Source organism: Arachis stenosperma, chromosome 7, assembly GCF_014773155.1.
Source record: "Arachis stenosperma cultivar V10309 chromosome 7, arast.V10309.gnm1.PFL2, whole genome shotgun sequence".
Lineage (NCBI taxonomy): Eukaryota > Viridiplantae > Streptophyta > Magnoliopsida > Fabales > Fabaceae > Arachis > Arachis stenosperma.
Window position 1 is genome coordinate 47,652,620 of NC_080383.1, and position 20,739 is coordinate 47,673,358.

At 38.0% G+C, this 20,739-nt stretch overlaps 1 protein-coding gene and 1 non-coding gene across 2 annotated transcripts; one reads left to right on the top strand and one right to left on the bottom strand.

Moving 5' to 3' along the window:
* Nucleotides 1-2,952: 2,952 nt before the first annotated feature.
* LOC130943010 (small nucleolar RNA R71) lies at nt 2,953-3,060 on the bottom strand. Its single transcript, XR_009071550.1, has one exon. It is a non-coding gene; the product is annotated as a small nucleolar RNA R71 (small nucleolar RNA).
* Nucleotides 3,061-17,999: 14,939 nt separating this feature from the next.
* Nucleotides 18,000-18,896, top strand: LOC130939765 (uncharacterized). Its single transcript, XM_057867844.1, has one exon. It carries the CDS (start codon nt 18,000-18,002, stop codon nt 18,894-18,896), a length of 897 nt encoding a protein of 298 aa, XP_057723827.1.
* The last annotated feature ends 1,843 nt before the right edge of the window (nt 18,897-20,739 follow it).

Consider the following 20,739-nt stretch of genomic DNA (forward strand, 5'->3'; position numbering starts at 1 on the left):
AAGTTAGAAAAGATTTTGAAATTGGTTTTGAAAAAGATATGATTGAAATTTATTTTGAAAAAGATTTGAACAGGAAGTTAAAAAGATTTGATTTTTAAAATTAAAATTGATTACTTGACTAACAAGAAACTAAAAGATATGATTCTAGAATTTAAAGATTGAACCTTTCTTAACAAGAAAGTAACAAACTTCAAATTTTTGAATCAATCACATTAATTGTTAGTAAAGTTTTCGAAAATTATGAAATAAAATTAAGAAAAAGATTTTGAAATCAATTTTTTAAAATTTTCGAAAATAATAAAAAAATGAAAAGAATTGATTTTTGAAAAAGATTTTGAAAAGATAAGATTTTTAAAATTGAAATCTTGACTTGACTAACAAGAAACAACTAATTTTAAAAATTTTTTGACTAAGTCAACCCAAAGATTTCGAAATTTATGAGAGAAATAAGGAAAAGATATATTTTTTTATTTTTTTGAATTTAATGATGAGAGAGAAAAACAACTAAATGACTCAAAACATGAAAAATTAAGATCAAACAAGGAAAACATGCAAGAATACTATGAATGTCAAGATGAACACCAAGAACACTTTGAAGATCAAGATGAACATCAAGACTTATTTTTGAAAAATTTTCAAGAAAAGAAAAACATGCAAGACACCAAACTTAGAAATTTTTTAATGCTTAGACACTAATAATTCCAAAATGCATATGAAAAACAAGAAAAGACACAAAACAAGAAAATTTAAAGATCAAACAAGGAGACTTATCAAGAACAACTTGAAGATCATGAAGAACACCATGCATGAATTTTCGAAAAATTTAGGAAAATAAAAGCATGCAATTGACACCAAACTTAAAATTTGACATTAGACTCAAACAAGAAACGTAAAATATTTTTGGTTTTTATGATTTTATTAATTTTTTTGGTTTTTTTCGAAAATAAATTTTGAAAAAATAAAAACAAACAAAAAAATAAAATAAAAAACTTTGAAAGATTTTTGAAAACTTTTTTTTTTGAAAAGAAAATTACCTAATCTGAGCAAGAAGATGAACCGTCAGTTATCCAAACTCAAACAATCCCCGGCAACGGCGCCAAAAACTTGGTGCACGAAATTGTGATCTCTAACAATGGCATTCAACTTGATATGCGCATCTATAATCTCAGCACTTTATTCACAACTTCGCATCACTAACCAGCAAGTGTACTGGGTCGTCCAAGTAATAAACCTTACGTGAGTAAGGGTCGATCCCACAGAGATTGTTGGTATGAAGCAAGCTATGGTCATCTTGTAGATCTCAGTCAGGCGGATTCAAATGGTTATAATGGTTTTCGAATATAAAAATAAATAAAGCATAAAATAAAGATAGAGATACTTATATAATTCATTGGTGAAAATTTCAGATAAGTGCATGAAGATGCTGTGTTCCTTTTGAATCTCTGCTTTCCTACTGCTTCATCCAATCATTCTTACTCCTTTGCATAGCAAGCTGTATGTAGGGTGTCATCGTTGTCAATGGCTACTTTCCATCCTCTCAGTGAAAATGGTCCTCTACGGTTTCCCGCATGGCTAATCAGCTGTTGGTTCTCGATCATGTCGGAATAGGATCCATTGATCCTTTTGCGTCTGTCATTACGCCCCACACTCGCGAGTTTGAAGCTCGTCACAGTCATTCAATCCTTGAATCCTACTCGGAATACCACAGACAAGGTTTAGACTTTCCGGATTCTCAAGAATGCTGCCAATGGGTTCTAGCTTATACCACGAAGACTCTGATCTCACGGAATGGAAGGCTCGGTTGTCAGGCGAGGGCAACCATGCGTCGTGCATCAGGAATCCAAGAGATACACACTCTAGCTCTTGCTTGTAGAACGGAGGTGGTTGTCAGGCACGCGTTCATAAGGATGGATGATGATGAGTGTCACAGAGCATCACATCCATCAGGTTGAAGTACGAGTGATATCTTAGAATAAAAATAAGCTTGAATTGAATAAAAGAACAATAGTAATTGCATTAATTCCCGAGGTAGAGCAGAGCTCCACACCTTAATCTATGGTGTGTAGAAACTCCACCATTGAAAATACATAAGTGATAAAGGTGTTCATTGGTTCTGGCCCCAGAGAGGGAACCGGGATAACCAAGACGACTAATACAATAGTAAAAAGTTCTATTTATACTAAACTAGTTACTAGGGTTTATAGAAATAAGTCTAAGTGCAGAAATCCACTTTCGGGGCCCACTTTGGTGTGTGCTTGGGCTGAGCTTGAGCTTTACACGTGCAGAGGCTTCTTCTGGAGTTAAACGCTGAGTTGTAACGTGTTTTTGGCGTTTAACTCTAGTTTGTGACGTGTTTCTGGCGTTTTACTCCAGAATGCAGCATGGAACTGATGTTGAACGCCAGTTTGCATCGTCTAAACTTGAATAAAGTGTAAACTATTATATATCGCTAGAAAGCCCTGGATGTCTACTTTCCAATGCAGTTAAGAACGTGCCATTTGGAGTTTTGTAGCTCCAGAAAATCCATTTTAAGTGCAGGGAGGTTAGAATCCAACAACATCAGCAGTCCTTTGTTAGCCTCCTATCAGATTTTTGCTCAGGTTCCTCAATTTCAGCCAAAAAATATCTGAAATCACAAAAAAACACAAAAACTCATAGTAAAGTTCAGAAATGTGAATTTTGCATAAAAACCAATAAAAACATCCCTAAAAGTAGCTAGATCCTACTAAAAACTACCTAAAAATAATGCCAAAAAGCGTATAAATTATCCGCTCATCAACTGTCAAGACCAATGGGGTTGATCCCGAGGTCTACAGACTTATGCTTTTCCCCTTTGCTGTAAGAGACAGAGCTAGGATATGGTTGAACTCACAACCTAGAGAAAGCCTGAACTCTTGGGACAAGTTGGTCAATGCTTTCTTGACCAAATTCTTTCCACCTCAAAAGATGAACAAGCTTAGAGTGGAAGTCCAAACCTTCTAACAGAAGGAAGGTGAATCCCTCTATGAAGCTTGGGAAAAATACAAGCAATTAACCAAAAGGTGTCCTTCTGACATGCTTCCAGAATGGAGCATCATATGCATATTCTATGATGGTCTGTCTGAATTGTCTAAGATGTCATTGGACCATTCTGCTAGTGGATCTTATCATCTGAAAGTCCCTGCAGAAGCCTAGGAACTCATTGAGATGGTTGCAAATAACCAGTTCATGTACACTTCTGAAAGAAATCCTATGAATAATGGGATGAAAACAAAGGAGGAAGATGCACCAACAAAGGAGGAAGATGCACAAACAAAGGAGGTTGTAAAGGATGAAAACAATTATGGAAATCTACATTCCAATGAAGCAGAGAGTGGCATAGAGGGTGAGTTTATTGAACCACCAATTCAAGAAGTTCTTGATGAAGGGTATACTCTAACCATCACACAACACCAAAATCTTGAAATCAAAGAAGTGAAGGCAATCAAGGAAAACACTGAAAAGGGGATTGTGACCAAGAAACAAAAGAAAATATCTATGAAGAAGAAAAGGTCAGCAAGAAATAATCCAACCTCTACCCCAACAAGCAAGGTGAATCAAGCTAATCACAATAAAAGAAAGCTTGTTATAAGGAATGTATATCAGGGGGTACTAATCTTCACCTCCCCCCCCTTGGAGACATTTCTTTTCACCAACTGGAAGAAGAGGAAGAAAATTCTACAATCAAGTGTTAAGCTAGTGACATTAAAGAAGCGCTTGTCGGGAGGCAACCCGATAATTTCGTATCCTTAGCTATTTTTTGTAGTAGTAGTTTTCTTACTTATTTGATTTTTATTGAGTTTTTACTATTTTTCTGATCATGTAGCTATTTTAGAATAAGAACCAAATATTTCAAAAAAAAAGAGAAAATAATAAAACAAACCAAGCACACGACGTGCAAGCGTCGCTGACGCGTACGCGTCATATGTGTGTATGTGAAAAATAAAAGTGAACAGAGAGTTGCGCGGGAGTGGTGAAGGAAGTGTGCCTTGAACACAAATATGCTCACGCGTACGCGTCCATGATGCGTGCGCGTCATTTGTGATTTTGGCACTCACGTGTACGCGTAAATCACGTGCACGCGTAAATCACGCGCACGCGTAAATCACGCGCACGCGTAAATCACGCGCATGCGTGGATGAGAAAAATCGGCGAAAAAGGTGTTTGGCCAGAAAGTTATGCTGGTGTGGGGCTGGAACTATGCTGGGCGCACAAGCCCCACCACGCGGACGCGTCCCTGACGCGTTCGCATCGTTTTCCCATCCTGACCATCCACGCGTACGTGTCCCCGACGCGTAAGCGTCATATGCGACGCCCAATTAAACCACCTAAGCGCCTGATTTCAAATCATCCACCTCCCAAATCCTAATTCTCTCTTATTCTTTTATCTTTTTATTCTTCTTTCATCATATTAATTGCTTTTATGTCCCTCTCTGTTTGCAGTTCTTCTTTGCTTGAGGACAAGCAAACCTTTAAGTTTGGTGTTGATGCTTCGCTTATGGATTTTCTGTCTAGCACCAAAGGGAGAAGAATGTTCTTCATGAAGGAATGAGATGACCACCAGCATAACTGAGGTGGTTGAGTTCCTTTCATTCTATTTTTCCTCCATTCTTATTTTGTTGTCTTCTGTTTTCTGTTGCTTTGATTGCTTGCATGATCTTTAGTACTTTTAGTAAAAAAAAATTACCTCATGTATTGCTCACTGAGCTTGAATTTAAAAGAAAAAGAAGTGATGTATTAAATGAGAAATTGAGTTTATATTTAAGAGTAGTTTTATTTACCTAAATGTGGTGGTATTATTTGTGATTTTGAATGCATGACATGAACAGTGCATATTTGAATTTGAATCAAAGGATGTTGATGTATAAGAAATAGGAATTTAGAGGATTATTATAACTTCTCTGAAAGAAAGGAATTTAGAGAATTATTATAACTTCTTTGAAAGAAACAAAAATTTAATCCTTGAAGCAAAAGAAACAGCAACAGAAAAAAAAACTATAAAAGCAAGGTCCAAGGCTCTGAGCATCAATGACTAGGGAGGTCAAACATGATTAAAAGCTCAAAGAGTTGTTTCCCTAATCATATGCTTGAGGTGTGACTGTGTCAAGTAATCCTTGAGACAGAACACTTAGAGTCGAGACCAAGTGCGTTTAACAGAGTATGCCAAAGGCTTTGAGCACCACTGTCTAGGAGTAAATGAAAGAAAAATCAGAGCTTAAAGAGAGTTCCCCCGTCAAGTACTTGTGGTATTTTTGTGTCAAGTAACCCTTGAGACAAAACATTTAAAGTCACGGCTAAGCTCAAGGTGCAAAGCACCAAAGAAAAATAAATTAAAGAAAATTATGTTGTGTTCAAGGATTAAACTGAAGCTTAAAGATCAGAGAATTCATAATATGATCCGGATTCTAATTCTGAATGACACTGACATTTCTCTAATTCAAAGGAGAGTGAGATGCCAAAACTGTTCAAGATTACAATGAATAAACCCCATTTTAAGAATAGACTTGAGCTTAATCGAACTCTCATTCTCATGCAAATTCACATTCTTAGCCTATATTATTTTGGTTGCTTGAGGACAAGCAATAATTCAAGTTTGGTGTTGTGATGTGTGAGCATCTTTCTTATCTTTTCCTAGTGAATTTGCAATCAATTTGTTAAGTTTAATCTAGAATTAATTATCTTTTAGCCACTATGGATTCTACTTAGAGTCTTGTGCAAATCTGTTTATTTTAGATAGCATTCAGCTGGATTTGATGGAATTTCTGCAGCACAAGAATTAAAGGAGATGACAGCGAGGAGCGATGCGTGCGCGTGATTTAGAGCTTTCCATGGCGACGCGTGCACGTGATTTGAAGATTTGTGCAGTGACGCATGCGCGTACCTGACGCGTACGCGTGACACGCGAAGAAGATCATCGATGCGTACGCGTGACTGACGCATACGCGTGACATGCGCCATGTGCAGAAAACTCTGGGGGCGATTTCTGGGCCTCATTTTGGCACCCAAGTAAGGCGCAGTGATGAGCGAATAATTTATACGCTTTTTGGCATTGTTTTTAGGTAGTTTTTAGTAGGATCTAGCTACTTTTAGGGATGTTTTCATTAGTTTTTATGCTAAATTCACATTTCTGGACTTTACTATGAGTTTGTGTGTTTTTCTGTGATTTCAGGTATTTTCTGGCTGAAATTGAGGGACCTGAGCAAAACTCTGATAAGAAGGCTGGCAAAGGACTGCTGATGCTATTGGATTCTGACCTGTCTGCACTCAAAATAGATTTTTTGGAGCTACAAAACTCTAAATGGCGCGCTCTCAATGGCGTTAGAAAGTAGACATCCAGAGCTTTCTAGCAATATATAATAGTCCATACTTTATTCGAGATTAGATGACGCAAATTGGCGCTCAACGCCAGTTCCATGCTGCATTCTGGAGTCAAACGCCAGAAACACGTCACGAACCAGAGTTGAACGCCAAAAACACGTTACTGATGACTAGTCATCATATACCCATTTTCAAGCTAATTTCACTTGTTTTGTTAGTCTTTATGCACTTTCTTGCATCCTAAGTAATTGATTTGGAATGGAAATGCATAACTTCTTTAAATCAAACAACCACCATGAAATTAATGTTAACTCATGAGGTTTAAGCTAAATTTAATTGATTTTTAATTGATTTATAAGCCTCTTGAATTTAGTGATACTTTGATTGGTTGTTTTGGTTTATTGTAGGTGAAGAAAAGAAAAAAAGGAAAAGCGTGGCCTAAAGAAGTGTGGCGCACAAAATGAGGAAGGCAAGTATTGCCCTCCACAAGGGCACACTGCCCTCTAGGAGGGCAACATAAGGGAACAAAGCATGAAAGGCAACTCTGCCCTGCCCACTACAAGGGCAGAGCACAAATTTGTGCCTTGGAATCAAGAAGAACAAAACCTTGCCCTGACCTCCACAAGGGCAGTATCGGGCTCACCAAGGGAAGAAAATCAAAGGAAAATGCCTACAATGCTTGCCACAAGAGTTGAACACGGGACCATGAGGAAGCAAGGAATTAAGCTTCACTTTGGTACCAAGAAAGCCAAGGAAAATGGGTAGCGTGTGTAGCATCCAAGTTTCGAACTCGGGACGTCAAAGTGGAAACACTGCCCTGCCCTCCGCGAGGGCAGGGCAGCATTTTGTTGTGGCATGAATCTGGCGCACCCAGGCACAATTCTGGCGCACCACAGCATCATCTGGCAGCACCAGCAGCGCACCAAGGCATCAATCTGGCGCACCAACTTTTTCTGCCCTGCCCTCCGCGAGGGCAGGGCAGCATCCTGCGCACCAAGCCTGCACCACGCCCGCACCACGCACGCACCAAACACCAAATCCTGCCCTGCCCTCCACAAGGGCAGGGCAGCCTCCTGGAAGCAATCCTTCATGGGCTAAAATTGGATTAAAAATCCAATAAAATTCAATTCTTCACCAAATCAAAAGCCCATCCAAATCCCAAGATCCAAGAATAGAAAGTGTATAAATAGGAGTTAGTTTGATGTAAATAGGACCTTTACTTTCACTTTTACTTTTCACCTTTTCTTTGACTTTTGCATTGGGCACTTTCTTGGGAACTTTGAATTTTGCAACTTCTCTTGGTGACTTCACTGAGATTTCAGAGAATTGGGGAGGAGAATTGATCTCTCTTCTTCCTCGTTCTTGCTTGGGCACTTTTACTTTTCTTGTTTTGAGTTTTGGGTGTGAAGAATTGAGGAAATTCTGTCTCAATCTCCATTCAAAATCTCTTTAATTCCTTTCTGCACAATTGAATTCAACTTCAATTTCCTTTACTGCTTCTTCTTCTATTTCTTGTCAATCGCTTTGTTAGCTTGGATCTGGGAAGGCAATTGAGATCTAGGCTTTGCTACCTAGTCTCTGGAGACCTGAGATCCCAATTTACTTTTGGTTCATCTGTGAACCTTTGCTGCGTTTAATTTCCTTCTGTTTGAATTCCAATTGCTTCTAATTCAATTTCTGTTCTATTGATTGTTGCAATTCAATTTCCCTTGTTTAAATTCTGAAATCCCTGTCCTCAAATCCCTTTTACATTCAAGCAATTTATATTCCTTGCAATTTAAGTTACTGCAATTTACATTTCTTGCACTTTAAGTTTCAGTCATTTACTTTCTTGTTCTTTAAGATTCTGCAAGTTTACTTTCCTGCTCTTTAATTTACTGCAATTTTCCCTTCCCCCTTTACATTCCAAGCAATTTAGCTTCTGTTAAACACAAATCACTCAACCAATACTTGATTCGCTTGACTAAACCAACTACTAAACTAAAATTGCTCAATCCTTCAATCCCTGTGGGATCGACCTCACTCATGTGAGTTATTATTACTTGATGCGACCCGGTACACTTGCCGGTGAGTTTTGTGTCGGATCGTTTTCCGCACATCAACTTTTTGGCACCGTTGCCGGGGATTGAATTAGATTGACAATGATTAAGTAAGGTGGTGGTCTAGATTAAGCATTTTTTTTTCTTTTTAACTAAGCACATTAACTGTTTGACACATTGTGTCACCTAACCCTCTAACCACATTCTAGCATTAGAATGTCCATGTTTCATTTGGTTTGTTTGTGATTCTTGCAAGTCATGGAGGCTGAGGTGCGTGAAGAGGGAGTGAGCAACAATACCCAGCCTGCAAGAAGGGTGTTGGCCTCTTACACTATCCCCAATGCAAGAAACTGCGGGAGTAGCATACTCACTCCCAATGTTCATGCAAATAATTTTGAGTTGAAGCCTCAACTTATCACCCTGGTGCAGAACAATTGCTCCTATGGAGGAAGTCCATTTGAAGATCCAAACCAACACTTATCCATCTTCCTCAGGATTTGTGAAACTGTCAAAACAAGTGGTGTGCATCCAGACATCTACAAGCTACTGCTGTTTCCATTCTCTCTGAAGGATAAGGCCACTCAATGGCTAGAGACATTTCCCAAAGAAAGCATCAATAATTGGGAAGACTTAGTGAGCAAATTCCTAGCCAAGTTCTATCCTCCCCAAAGGATTATCAAGCTGAAAACAGAGGTGCAAACATTCATTCAAATGGATGGAGAGTCGCTGTATGACGCCTGGGAGAGATACAAGGCCTTAATCAGGAAATGTCCCCCAGAAATGTTTAGTGAGTGGGATAGACTCCAAAACTTCTATGAAGGGTTGACCCAGAAAGCCCAAGAAGCATTAGATCATTCAGCAGGAGGCTCATTGCAGCTAATGAAGACAGCAGAGGAAGCCCAAAACCTCATAGAGATGGTGGCAAACAATCAATATTTCTTTGCTCATCAAAGACAACGCCAACCAGCCCAGAGAAGGGATGTGATGGAGCTTGAAGGTGTTGACGTTCTCTTGGCACAAAACAAACAGATGCATCAACAACTTCAGCAACAAATAGAAATGATGACGAAGAAAATTGATGGACTGCAAGGTGTTGCAGTAAACACACAACGCCAATCTCAAACCTCACATGGGTGGAATCAATCTGAAGAAAGTTTTGGGACATTCAATTTTGAGCAACAAAGCCCTGAGCAGGTGCAATGCATGAACAACACTTCAAGTTCATTTCAACACAATTTTCATGGTGATGCACACAAGACACCCTGGAAGACTCATTCTAATTCAAGGTGGGGTGAGCATCAGAATCAAGGACAAAGGGACTTCAACTCTGGCAGCCTCAGCAACACAAGCAACCATAACCATTCATCCAATAATACTAACCAAATCAAAAATTCACAAAACACATATTACCAACCCCATAATAACTCACAAAACCACCAGAATAACTTTTCCACATCCACATCCCAACCACAAAGTACCCCCACAATTAATTCAAACAACTTCCAACATCAACCATCTCATTTCACACAACCACAACCAAATTCAGACTCTCAAAGAATCTCAAGTCTAGAGAAAATGATGGAGAAACTCATGAAAAATCAAGAGATGGCAAGACAAGATCAGGAAGCTGCAAGGAAAGATCAGACCCTGGCATTCAAAAACCAAGAAACCTCAATCAGAAACCTTGAGAGACACATGGGGCAAATGGCTAAGCAAATTTCAGAAATGGATGAGAAGAGAGCAAATGCCTTCCCCAATGTCACTGAAGAACACCCAAGGGACAAAGGAAAAGCCACAAAATGGGAGGAGTGCAAAGCAATCACAGTGGGAAGTAAGAAGACTATGAAGAAGGAAGCCATCAATCAGGACAAACACAACAGAGAAGTTCCACAAGAAGAGACAGAAGGGAAAAGTAAAGAGGATCTAGAAACCAAAAATGTACAAATTTCAAAGGGATACAAATGACTCTTACAGAGGTATCGAGAACACACACAACTAGCGTATGCTCCTGTAAGTCAAAGAACTCTTACAGTGAGTGTATACTTGTACCCGTGTAAGTCAAAGGACTCTTATAGTGAGTGTATTTGGCAGATATAGGCAAACTAGTGCCACCCTACAAGTCAAAGGACTCTTGTAGTGGGTCGCCCCACAAGTCAAAGGACTCTTGTAGTGGGTATTGCTAACAGGAAAGCCTTACCTGGTCAAAGGACTCCATGTAATCTTGGGAGTGGGTATGTAACCAACAAATAAGCTCATTTCCTGCACTAGGGTTAAACATGCATCATCCTTGTGTATACATTGATGAAGAGGATTTGTGTTGGTTTAGAATTTCACTCTAGAAAAGAGAACTTTTTCGACAGTAGCATAGTCCAAACCGGTAATTAAATCCCATCAATTAAAGTTTAAATTCAAATTAAAACTAACTGAGAGTAATTAAACCTCGGGTCGTCTTCCCTAAGAACTAGTGACAATAAGCACACAATTTTGGTGAAAATCAAGGGGGTTTTTAATAGTGAGGCAAACGATTAAAGGAATTAAATAACACTCAAAATTGCAATTAATAAACTAATAAAGGAATCAAAGAACTATCTATGTAATATGAACAAGTAAAGCTTTAGGGTAATTCAAAACATAAATGGAAGCCTTGACTTGGGATGAGTTAAGAAATCTCTTCCTTTCCATAACCACAACTATGATAATTATGATGGATTAATCTGACCTAGTCAACCCTTAACATCAAAGAGTAAGTCAAGTGAACATAATTGTTATTAATCCATAAATTCTAGCTAACTTACTAATTACCTTGGTAAAAAGCTAGTGTTAGTGGAAACAATAACAACTAACAACCCAAGAATCATCACTAAATGTCGGACATTATGACTCTAGTATTCTATATACTCATTTTCCCAAGCCAAGGAGTGGAAATCTACCTCATAATCAAAATTGACATTTCATCAAACACATGGTAGACATAATCATAAAAAATGGCAAATATAGGAAAATGATAAAAATTATGAACCACAAATGATCAAAATCAACACTAGTACCTCAAACAAACATATAATAACCATCAAACATCAATTTCATTAACTCAAACTCAAAATTGCAAAACTATGTATATATTAACAAAGGAAATTAAAGTGTAAGAAAATGTAGAATAAGTAGTGCAATAAAAGAGAAAACTATGAAGTACTTACAATGAAAATAAGCAAGGATCCAAAATCAAAATTGGAGAAATGCAAAATTGTAGATAAACCCTAATTAAACCTAAGGAAAAATTGAGAGAAAACTTAAGGTAAAACTATCCTAAAAACTACCCTAAAACTAGCTAAGTGTATTCTATAATGTATGGTATCTACGGTGTGTTGCTAGCCCTCCTTATATGCTTCAGCAACTTCAGAAAAGGGCCAAAAAGCCTCCCAAAATGCGAGCCACGTGACTTTTTAATGAAGTCACATGTAGGGACTTGTGCGTACGCACACATGCTGATTTCCTCTTGTGCGTACACACACTTGACTGTATGCTTCTCCTTTGTTTTCTTCATGTTTTCTCCCAATTGCATGCTTCTCTTCCACCCTTATCAAGCCATTCCTACCTATTACACCTGAAATCACTTATCAAAACCATCAAGGCATCGAATGAAATAAAAGTTGAATAAAATTCATTAAAATAAGAACAAAATAGTATGTTTTCTGTAACACCGTTACTTTCCGAATGTCACGCTTCCAGTTGCGCCACTCTGATAGCTTAGGCATTACGACAACTTTGAACATATTTAATACTAAAATAGGAGCCTGTTTAAAACTTAAAACTGCATAACCTTTCAAAAACACTTTTTCGTTGAAAATATAAACATACATGTACATACAAACCAGATACAATACCTTTAGATATATATTTATACATAACACTAGCTTTCAAACATACATATCATAATTTCCTATCCCTCTTACAAACTTAATAAAGATAAAGGCGAGGAAAAAATAATAGCTAAGATAATACAAAAATACCGACTAAATAGAAAATGAACATAACTCTTCTGAAACTTCGTCGTCCATATCCTGAAAAGGAATAACCTGTAGGGGAGTGAAAACGTCGTCCTCGCTTGTTCTCACTAAAGGATTACAGAAATTGCTATAACAAGATACGTAAAATAGAATTATTCTTAGAGTACAGTGATCATTACTCGTCTTATGAGTCTTTCCAAAAACCTTGGGTACACATTCGAAATCCAAAAAATCCTTTTTTTGAAGACTTGGTAAATTTCTCAAATATTTTAAAACAAAACCTTTTTCTTTTCTTGCAAAATCTGAAAAGTTTTTCCTAGACAGTATGACTGACCAACATGTCCCAAACATAGGTTCAATTAAGTCTATGATGTAAGAGTTTAATTTTTCATACTTTTCTAGACCACAACCATGAAAGCAGTTACCTACGCGGTATAAATGATCATCTTGTTCTAAGCATAGGTTCATTAAGTCTATACTGCACTAGTCAGATACTTTATACAGAACTAGAACTCAACATACCAATCACGGCCTCAAGCTCATCCAATCCAACACGGCCCCCAGCCCAAACAACTCAAGCATCAACCAATTCATCACAAACCAACCAATCAAACACAATCACAAATAATGTAGTTCAAAACACAATTAATAGCAATTACAACAATATAACAGTTAGCAGTTAACATAAGTATTCACATAGACAAACCAATTACAATATGCACACCCAAACAATGTCAAATAAATACAAATGATGAATGTCTGTCCTACTGACTGTGATATCACATAGTCGGTTCAATTGCCAACCCGACACATCCCCATGGGAATGTTGCCTTTCGGTCACGTATAAATGGGAACCCTCTGGGATAACGTGCCCGCCACACGGTCCAGGATGTCAGTGCCTGCACACTCTTGTGATCCGAAAGGATGTGAGCGAGATACTCTGCCTCCGACCTCACATCTGCACGTAAGCGGGATTGAACCACCGTCCTTACGCGGGCACCGCAACCTCGACAAGCGGGATTGAACCACCGTCCTTGCCAGGCGCAAGCGACTTATCAACAATCTCATCAATATCAAACCTCTCAACATAAGTGAGACGAACCCGGCCCTTACGCCTACCAAACAATAACTCATCAATCTTGATGATATCCATAATCAATCAGGGTCAATAACTTATTTCAAATTCATTCTTGGCCCATTTACTTTTAAATAACGAACGTATTCAATTCACATCTTGCCAAGAATCATTTTTCGAAACGGAGTCACTTTTCACATCTTTCCAACACTTCCAAACAATCTCAAAACCATGCCAAATTCAAAATTTCTTTTGAAAGACTCAAAATCATTCATTTCTAAATCAGGATTTGGTCATAAAATTCTTCAGCGGAACCTCAAGACTTCATGGAAGAATAACCTAACTCATTCCTTAAATTCATTAAAAACCTCCGAAACCTTAACTTCTTGATTTGAATAAATAAAATTGAATTTAAACCAAAACCAAGTCATGTATCCAAATATTCCGAACCAATTTCAAAACCAAATCATTTAAACTGAAAACCAATTTCAGTTTCATTTTTAAATCTGTTTCCAAAGGCTCAGAAATTGTTTCAGTTTTACTAAATCAAGTTTCAGAAAATACTTCAAACTTTTCCTAAAATGTCGTAAAGTGAAATTAGTTAATCGAACTCCGTTAAAAATCCTTCAAATTTGCTTACTTAATCAAATGCCAAAACTTAATTATTTTCATCTTTAAATCGACTTTAAAACATGATTCCTTTCTAAAATAGTCTACATTCAAAATATAATATTTTCTTAATAAAAGGGTTCAAACCTAATTCATTTATCAGTAATACAGTTCAAGGCATAATCCATTCCTTTTTAAAATACCGTTTCAAATAAAGTCTCAGATTTTATAAAAATTTCGGCAGCATCTCCCCTAAAACTTGGATTTTGTCACCCTTTCCGGGTCGCAACCAAACCAATCATCAATCCCCTCTCAACGGGTTCAAAACCAAATCAGTTCCCAATAAACAAAACTCAGAATTTCAGACTATCAAGGTCATTTCAAATCAACCAATCTAAAAATCTCCAATGTATCAAAATTAGACATTATTTCACCCAAACATGCAACCATATTCATCCAAGACATAATCAGACAATTTATAAGACTTGCATAATCACCAGAAATATATTTCGCACAACATATCTATTTATAACAATTTCCAATTTAAATAAATTAGTTTGTATAAAAATATCCTACCTTGACTCATCGAAACCATAACTCAAAACGCGTGAACGAAACCTTTTTAGCTCAACCCAAAACCAACAACAACCGCAAACTCAATCCTGATCACTTTCGCAACGCTCAGAACACGACCCTGTGTTACCAAAACCTCAGCATTTATAACCGAACATAACATAATATTAACGCAAGAGTTTTTGAAACATAAATACTTACCGAACTAAGAAAACAAAATAGCGGCGGTAGCTGAACCGGTTTGCCGGCAACCCCGGCAGCCACTGTAAACCCCGGTTAAATTAGTAGATAATTAGTCAATAAATTAGTTTTTAATAAGGAGGATTAGAAATGTGAATATTATATTAAATTAGGGTAGATCTCATCGAAATGAGAATTTTGACACTAATTTCGAAGAAAACGGTCCAAAATTGGACCAAACGGGTCGAACCGGTTGAACCGGATCCAAACCGGGCTGTCATTCCAACCGGACCAGCCCTATTAAATGAACCCAGCTTTGTCTTCTCCCTCATTACAGCAGCAACGAAGCCTTCAGCTTCCACGGAGAAGAGAAACGAGAAATATCCCGTATCCCTTACGTTATTTTCCAACTCCCATAACTTTTCCGTCCGAGCTCCGATCGCTGCACCGTTTGCCGCCACGCGTTCACCGCGTCGAGCTCTACGTTTCTAGCGGAATAATTTTATAGGTAACTTGTTATTTCATCTCAGTCTCCTCTTTTACCCAATTTTCGAATTTTGAGTGGGAAGATTGAATTTCTTTGATTTCTGATGTTTTAGGATTCAATTAGCTTGAGGGAAACGTTCAATCTTGCTTGTGTGAAACTTGGGTAAGGTGAGGATACGATAATTCTATTTTAATTTCATTACATTTGAGCTTTGAGTATTAAATTGGGTATATATGTGTTATAAATGTGTATTAGGTTGTGAATAAATAATTGGAGCTTGAAATTGTGAATATTGGAACTTGGAGGAAGCTTATTAGTTAAATTTTGAAGGTGCTGCCTTAGTTTTGAATAAATTTCTTTGGTCGTTACGTGAAAATCGGCCAAGGTATGATTTAGGTTTCTTGTATTTAATATATAATGTTCTGTGAAAACTTAGGCCAGATGACCATAGGATAAGATGGAATGCAGGTGTATGTTAATGTTTAGTAATTTGTTGTCAAATATATTTGGTTGGTGCTTGTGGATTAACTAGTGATTTGGTGAATTATTGATACGAGGTATTTTCTGTTAAAAGCCTAGGATTTGTGAACTATGATTCTTAGTTGAATTTTGGTTATTGGATTTGAATATTGTACAAGTTTAATTGTTGATCTGAGGTAGATTTATTGTGGTGATTGTTATGATGATGAGGAAGGGTATGTTGAATTGAAAAGAATGCAGGTTTGAATCTGAAAAGGGTGGCAAAGTCTGAGTTTTAGAGGAGATGCTGCCGAAATTTTATAAAAATTAGAGACTTTATTTATAAGATTATTTAAAAAGTTTTAGATTCAAAGGTTATATGGTTTATTTTTGAGTTATTAAGAAAATAGGTATGTTTTAAGTTTGATTCATTTAGAAAAGGATGAATTATATTTTGAAATGGAACTATTGATGGACGGAATGGGAGGTGTGATAATGAAGGATAAAGATGGAATATGATTGATGTATGATGATGAATGACATGCGATTGAGGATGATGTGGAGGTTGATGAATTATAATTGAATTATTTATATGGCTTATGAAATTGAATAATCTGAGATACGAGATTCACTGGATTAAGTGCCGTGGCTTGCCACCACGTGTACCAGGTTGAAAACTCGATACTCTGTTGACCCTACGACGTAAGTGTGACCGGACACTATATAAATTCCCGGAAATGTTACCCCCATTGAGCAATATTGATTATTTGAGAAAAAGCTATGCATAGACTCTTGGGGATGCACGTCGGGGGACAGTCTAAGGACAATTCAGACTTGTCGGGTTGGCTGGATAACCGACAGATGAGCCTCATCAGCCATAGGACAGGCATGCATCATATGCATACTATTTGAACTACTTGCTTGTGCATTAACTGGGTGTGCCTAAATGTATTTGACATGCTAAATGTATATTTGTTTCCTGCAGTATTTGTAACCTTTCATGTGCTTGCTTTATATGTTTATTTGTCTGTGAAATCCTGATGGAGATGGAGGTATGGAGGAATGGCAATATGAGATTTAGGTTTAAGGTTAAGTTAAATCAGGTTTACATATTCTTAGAAAACCATCTTTTATGGCTTCTGTTTAATACCTTAAGCTCTATAATCTGAGTGTCGGCATTCTAGGATTGCCTCTGGCATTCCCAAGACCTTATATCTTATGTGTGTGGCACCTTTACCATACTAAGAACCTTCGGTTCTCATTCCATACTATGTTGTTATTTTTTAGATGCAGGTCGGGAGTCATCTCGTTAGGCGTCTGGACTCTTAAAACGGAGGGGTTACTGGATAGTGTTGTTGTATAGTTTTGTTGTACAGTGATGTATATATACGTACTTAGCTTTTTCTCCACATAACTTATTCTTTTTTATCCTCCTAGAGGTGAATGGAGAGGCAGTATTTTGTTTATGTACATTTGAGTTTTGGATATGTATATATATGTATATATGTGTGTATATTCTCCGGCCAATCTTAACTTCGCAGGCTGAGTCCGGAGCTCGTTATTTTGTATCTTTGAGTCTCTGTTCCTGTTTTTGGTTACTTTACACTTGACCGTTGTAGCTTTCTTAGCACGCAAGTTAACTCATTTCTCGAGCGTTGCGCTTTTATATTCGCGATTTTTATTTCCCCTATTCTTCAAGGCTCCTAGCATATTATAATTCTTCTGTTATTATATATATACATTTTATTTTAGAGGTCGTAATACCACACCACCCCTGTTTTACGACTTAAGCGTAAAGCTCTGTGTGGTAGGGTGTTACATTATGGTATCAGAGCAGTTCGTTCCTATAGAGCCTAAAAGACGGACTGATTGTACTTTTGTGCATTCTCTGTATATGTGTTATGTGCTATTAGGATATCTGACTGATATATATGGCATAAACGTTTGTGAGCATGCATTTGGAACTTAAAGCATTAGACCTGCGATATTGAGACTGATCAACTTAATATCACTTGTTTGTTGTGTATAGAGACCAGATGTCGATTCGCAGACGCGGTCGCGGGCGAGGTAGAGGTAGGACAGGCACCGTTACTTCTGCCTCTATAGGGACTGATCCAGTAGACTTTATGGCTGCCCTGGGAAATATGGCTGCAGCTATGCAGGCAACAGGCGAGGCACTTGGTAATCAAATAAACCAGGGTAATCATTGAAACAATAATGATGAGGACGGTCCTATGACACTTGCTACATTTCTGAAAGTTCGCCCTCTGACTTTTAGGAGAACCTCAAATCCCACTGATGCAGATAATTGGATTCAGGCTACGGAAAGGGCGTTACAGGCCCCACAGGTTCCTGAAGAGCAATGGGTTGAGTTTGGAACTTATCAATTGCAAGGTGAAGCTCAGTATTGGTGGCAGAGAACCCGACGTATCCTGCAGCCTGATGGTGCTGCGATTCCTTGGGAGGTTTTTCGGACAGAATTCCATAAGAAATACTTTCCTAATTCAGCCAGAAATGTCAAGGAACTTGAATTAATGCAGTTAAAGAAGGGACAGATGACTGTTGCTGAGTATACTAGCAGGTTTGAGGAGTTATGTCGCTTTTCTCGTATTTGTCAAGGTGCGCTTGAAGATTTTGCTGAATGGAAGTGTATTAAATATGAGGGAGGTCTTTGGAGCGATATTCTGAGCTTCGTTGCTCCAATGGAGATCAGAGTATTTTCTGAATTGGTGAATAAGTGTAGGGTGGCTGAAGAGTGTGTGAGAAAGGCGGCAGCAGAAAAAGGAAATTTGAGGGTGCCTTTTCAGAGGCCTTCAGGGAGGAAATTTGCTCTGAGAGGTAAGAATTTCAAGCGTGGAGGCTTTGTTCCGCAGCAGACTCAAGGCCAGGGTAATTACAGAAGGCCAAATACTAATGTCAATCAGGGAAAAAGGTTTGGGAAGCAGCCACATCAGGATCTGAATTGTCAGAGGTGCAGAAAATATCACCCTGGAGTTCTGTGCAGGTTAGGACTTGGAGTATGCTATTCCTGTGGACAGCCTGGGCATATAGCCACTAATTGCCCGGAGAAGAAGAAGTATGAGACTGGTAGGGTCAGCAGACAGGGAGAATATACACCACTTCTACCATAGGTGCTGAGGGATCTGAGACACTGATTAGAGCTAATTATGAAATGGCTGGTAAAATCTTAGATGCTTTATTTGATTCAGGAGCGTCTCATTCATTTATTGAATTTGAAAAGGCCAACGAGTTAGGATTGAAAATGGTGGTTTTAGGTTATGATTTGAAAGTATATAATGCTACTCATGAAGCTATGGTGACTAGGATAGGATGTCCATAAGTTCCCTTTCGAGTACAACAGCGTGCATTTGTGCATGATTTGATTTGTTTACCTATGACTGGTCTTGATCTCATTTTGGGATTGGATTGGTTATCCAAGAATCATGTTTTGCTTGATTGTTCTGAGAAGTCAGTACAGTTTATGCCGGAAGGGTCAGAAGCACCGGTTGTGGTGAATAGTTACTATTTGAATTCTATGATAGTAAACTGTTCTGGAACTGAATGTCAGGGTATTATGTTATTAACTGCGGGAGTATCAGGTGATGATAAGAGTTTAGAGCAGATTTCGGTTGTATGTGAATTTTCAGATGTGTTCCCAGATAATATAAATGAATTTCCACCTAACAGGGAAGTGGAATTTGCAATTGAGTTAGTGCCTGGAGCCGGTCTGATTTCGATTACTCCTTATAGGATGTCACCTTTAGAAATGGCTGAACTGAAGGCTCAGTTGGAAGATCTGTTGGGTAAGCATTTTATCCGACCAAGTGTTTCTCCGTGGGGAGTGCCAGTGTTACTGGTAAAGAAAAAGGATGGGAGTATGCGGTTATGTGTTGATTATCGGCAATTGAATAAGATCACTGTGAAGAATAAATATCCGTTGCCTAGAATCGATGATCTAATGGATCAGTTACAGGGTGCTGGTGTGTTTTCTAAGATTGACCTGCGATCCGGGTATCATCAGATAAGGGTTAGAGACGAGGATATTTCGAAAACTGCTTTCAGAACCCGTTATGGTCATTATGAGTATACAGTGATGTCTTTCGGTTAACTAATGCCCCGGCCATATTTATGGATTATATGAACAGAATTTTCCGACCGTATCTGAACAAGTTTGTTATTGTCTTTATTGATGACATTCTTGTTTATTCTAAGTCTAAAGAGGAACATGCTGAACACTTGTGAACTGTGTTGCAAATTCTGAGAGACGGGAAGTTATATGCTAAGTTATCTAAATGTGAGTTCTGAAAGAGTGAAGTGAAATTTCTTGGCCACATGGTGAGTAAGCAGGGAATAGTTGTGGATCCTGCTAAGGTGGAAGCAGTGATGAATTGGGAGCGACTAACTTCAGTGACAGAGATCAGGAGTTTCCTAGGTTTGGCGGGGTATTATCGAAGATTCATTAAGGGATTTTCACAGCTCGCCTTACCTTTAACTAAATTGACTAGGAAGGATACGCCTTTTATCTGGACTCTGGAGTGTGAAGAGAGTTTCCAAACATTGAAGCACAGGTTGACTACTGTACCTGTATTGGTATTACCTGAACCAAATGAACCGTTTGAAGTGTACTGTGATGCATCATTAAAGGGTTTGGGGTGCGTTCTGATGCAGCACCGGAATGTTGTAGCATACGTCTCATGGAAATTAAGGCCGCATGAAATAAACTACCCGACTCATGACTTAGAACTTGCTGCTGTTGTGTTTGCTCTGAAAATCTGGAGACATTATCTCTATGGCATTAAGTTTTACGTTTTCTTCGACCATAAGAGTTTGAAGTATCTTTTTAAGCAGAAAGAGTTGAATATGCGTCAAAGGAGGTGGATGGAGCTTCTAAAAGATTATGATTTTGAATTGAATTATCATCCAGGAAAAGCAAACGTTATGGCAGACGCTTTGAGTCTGAAGTCTTTATATGCA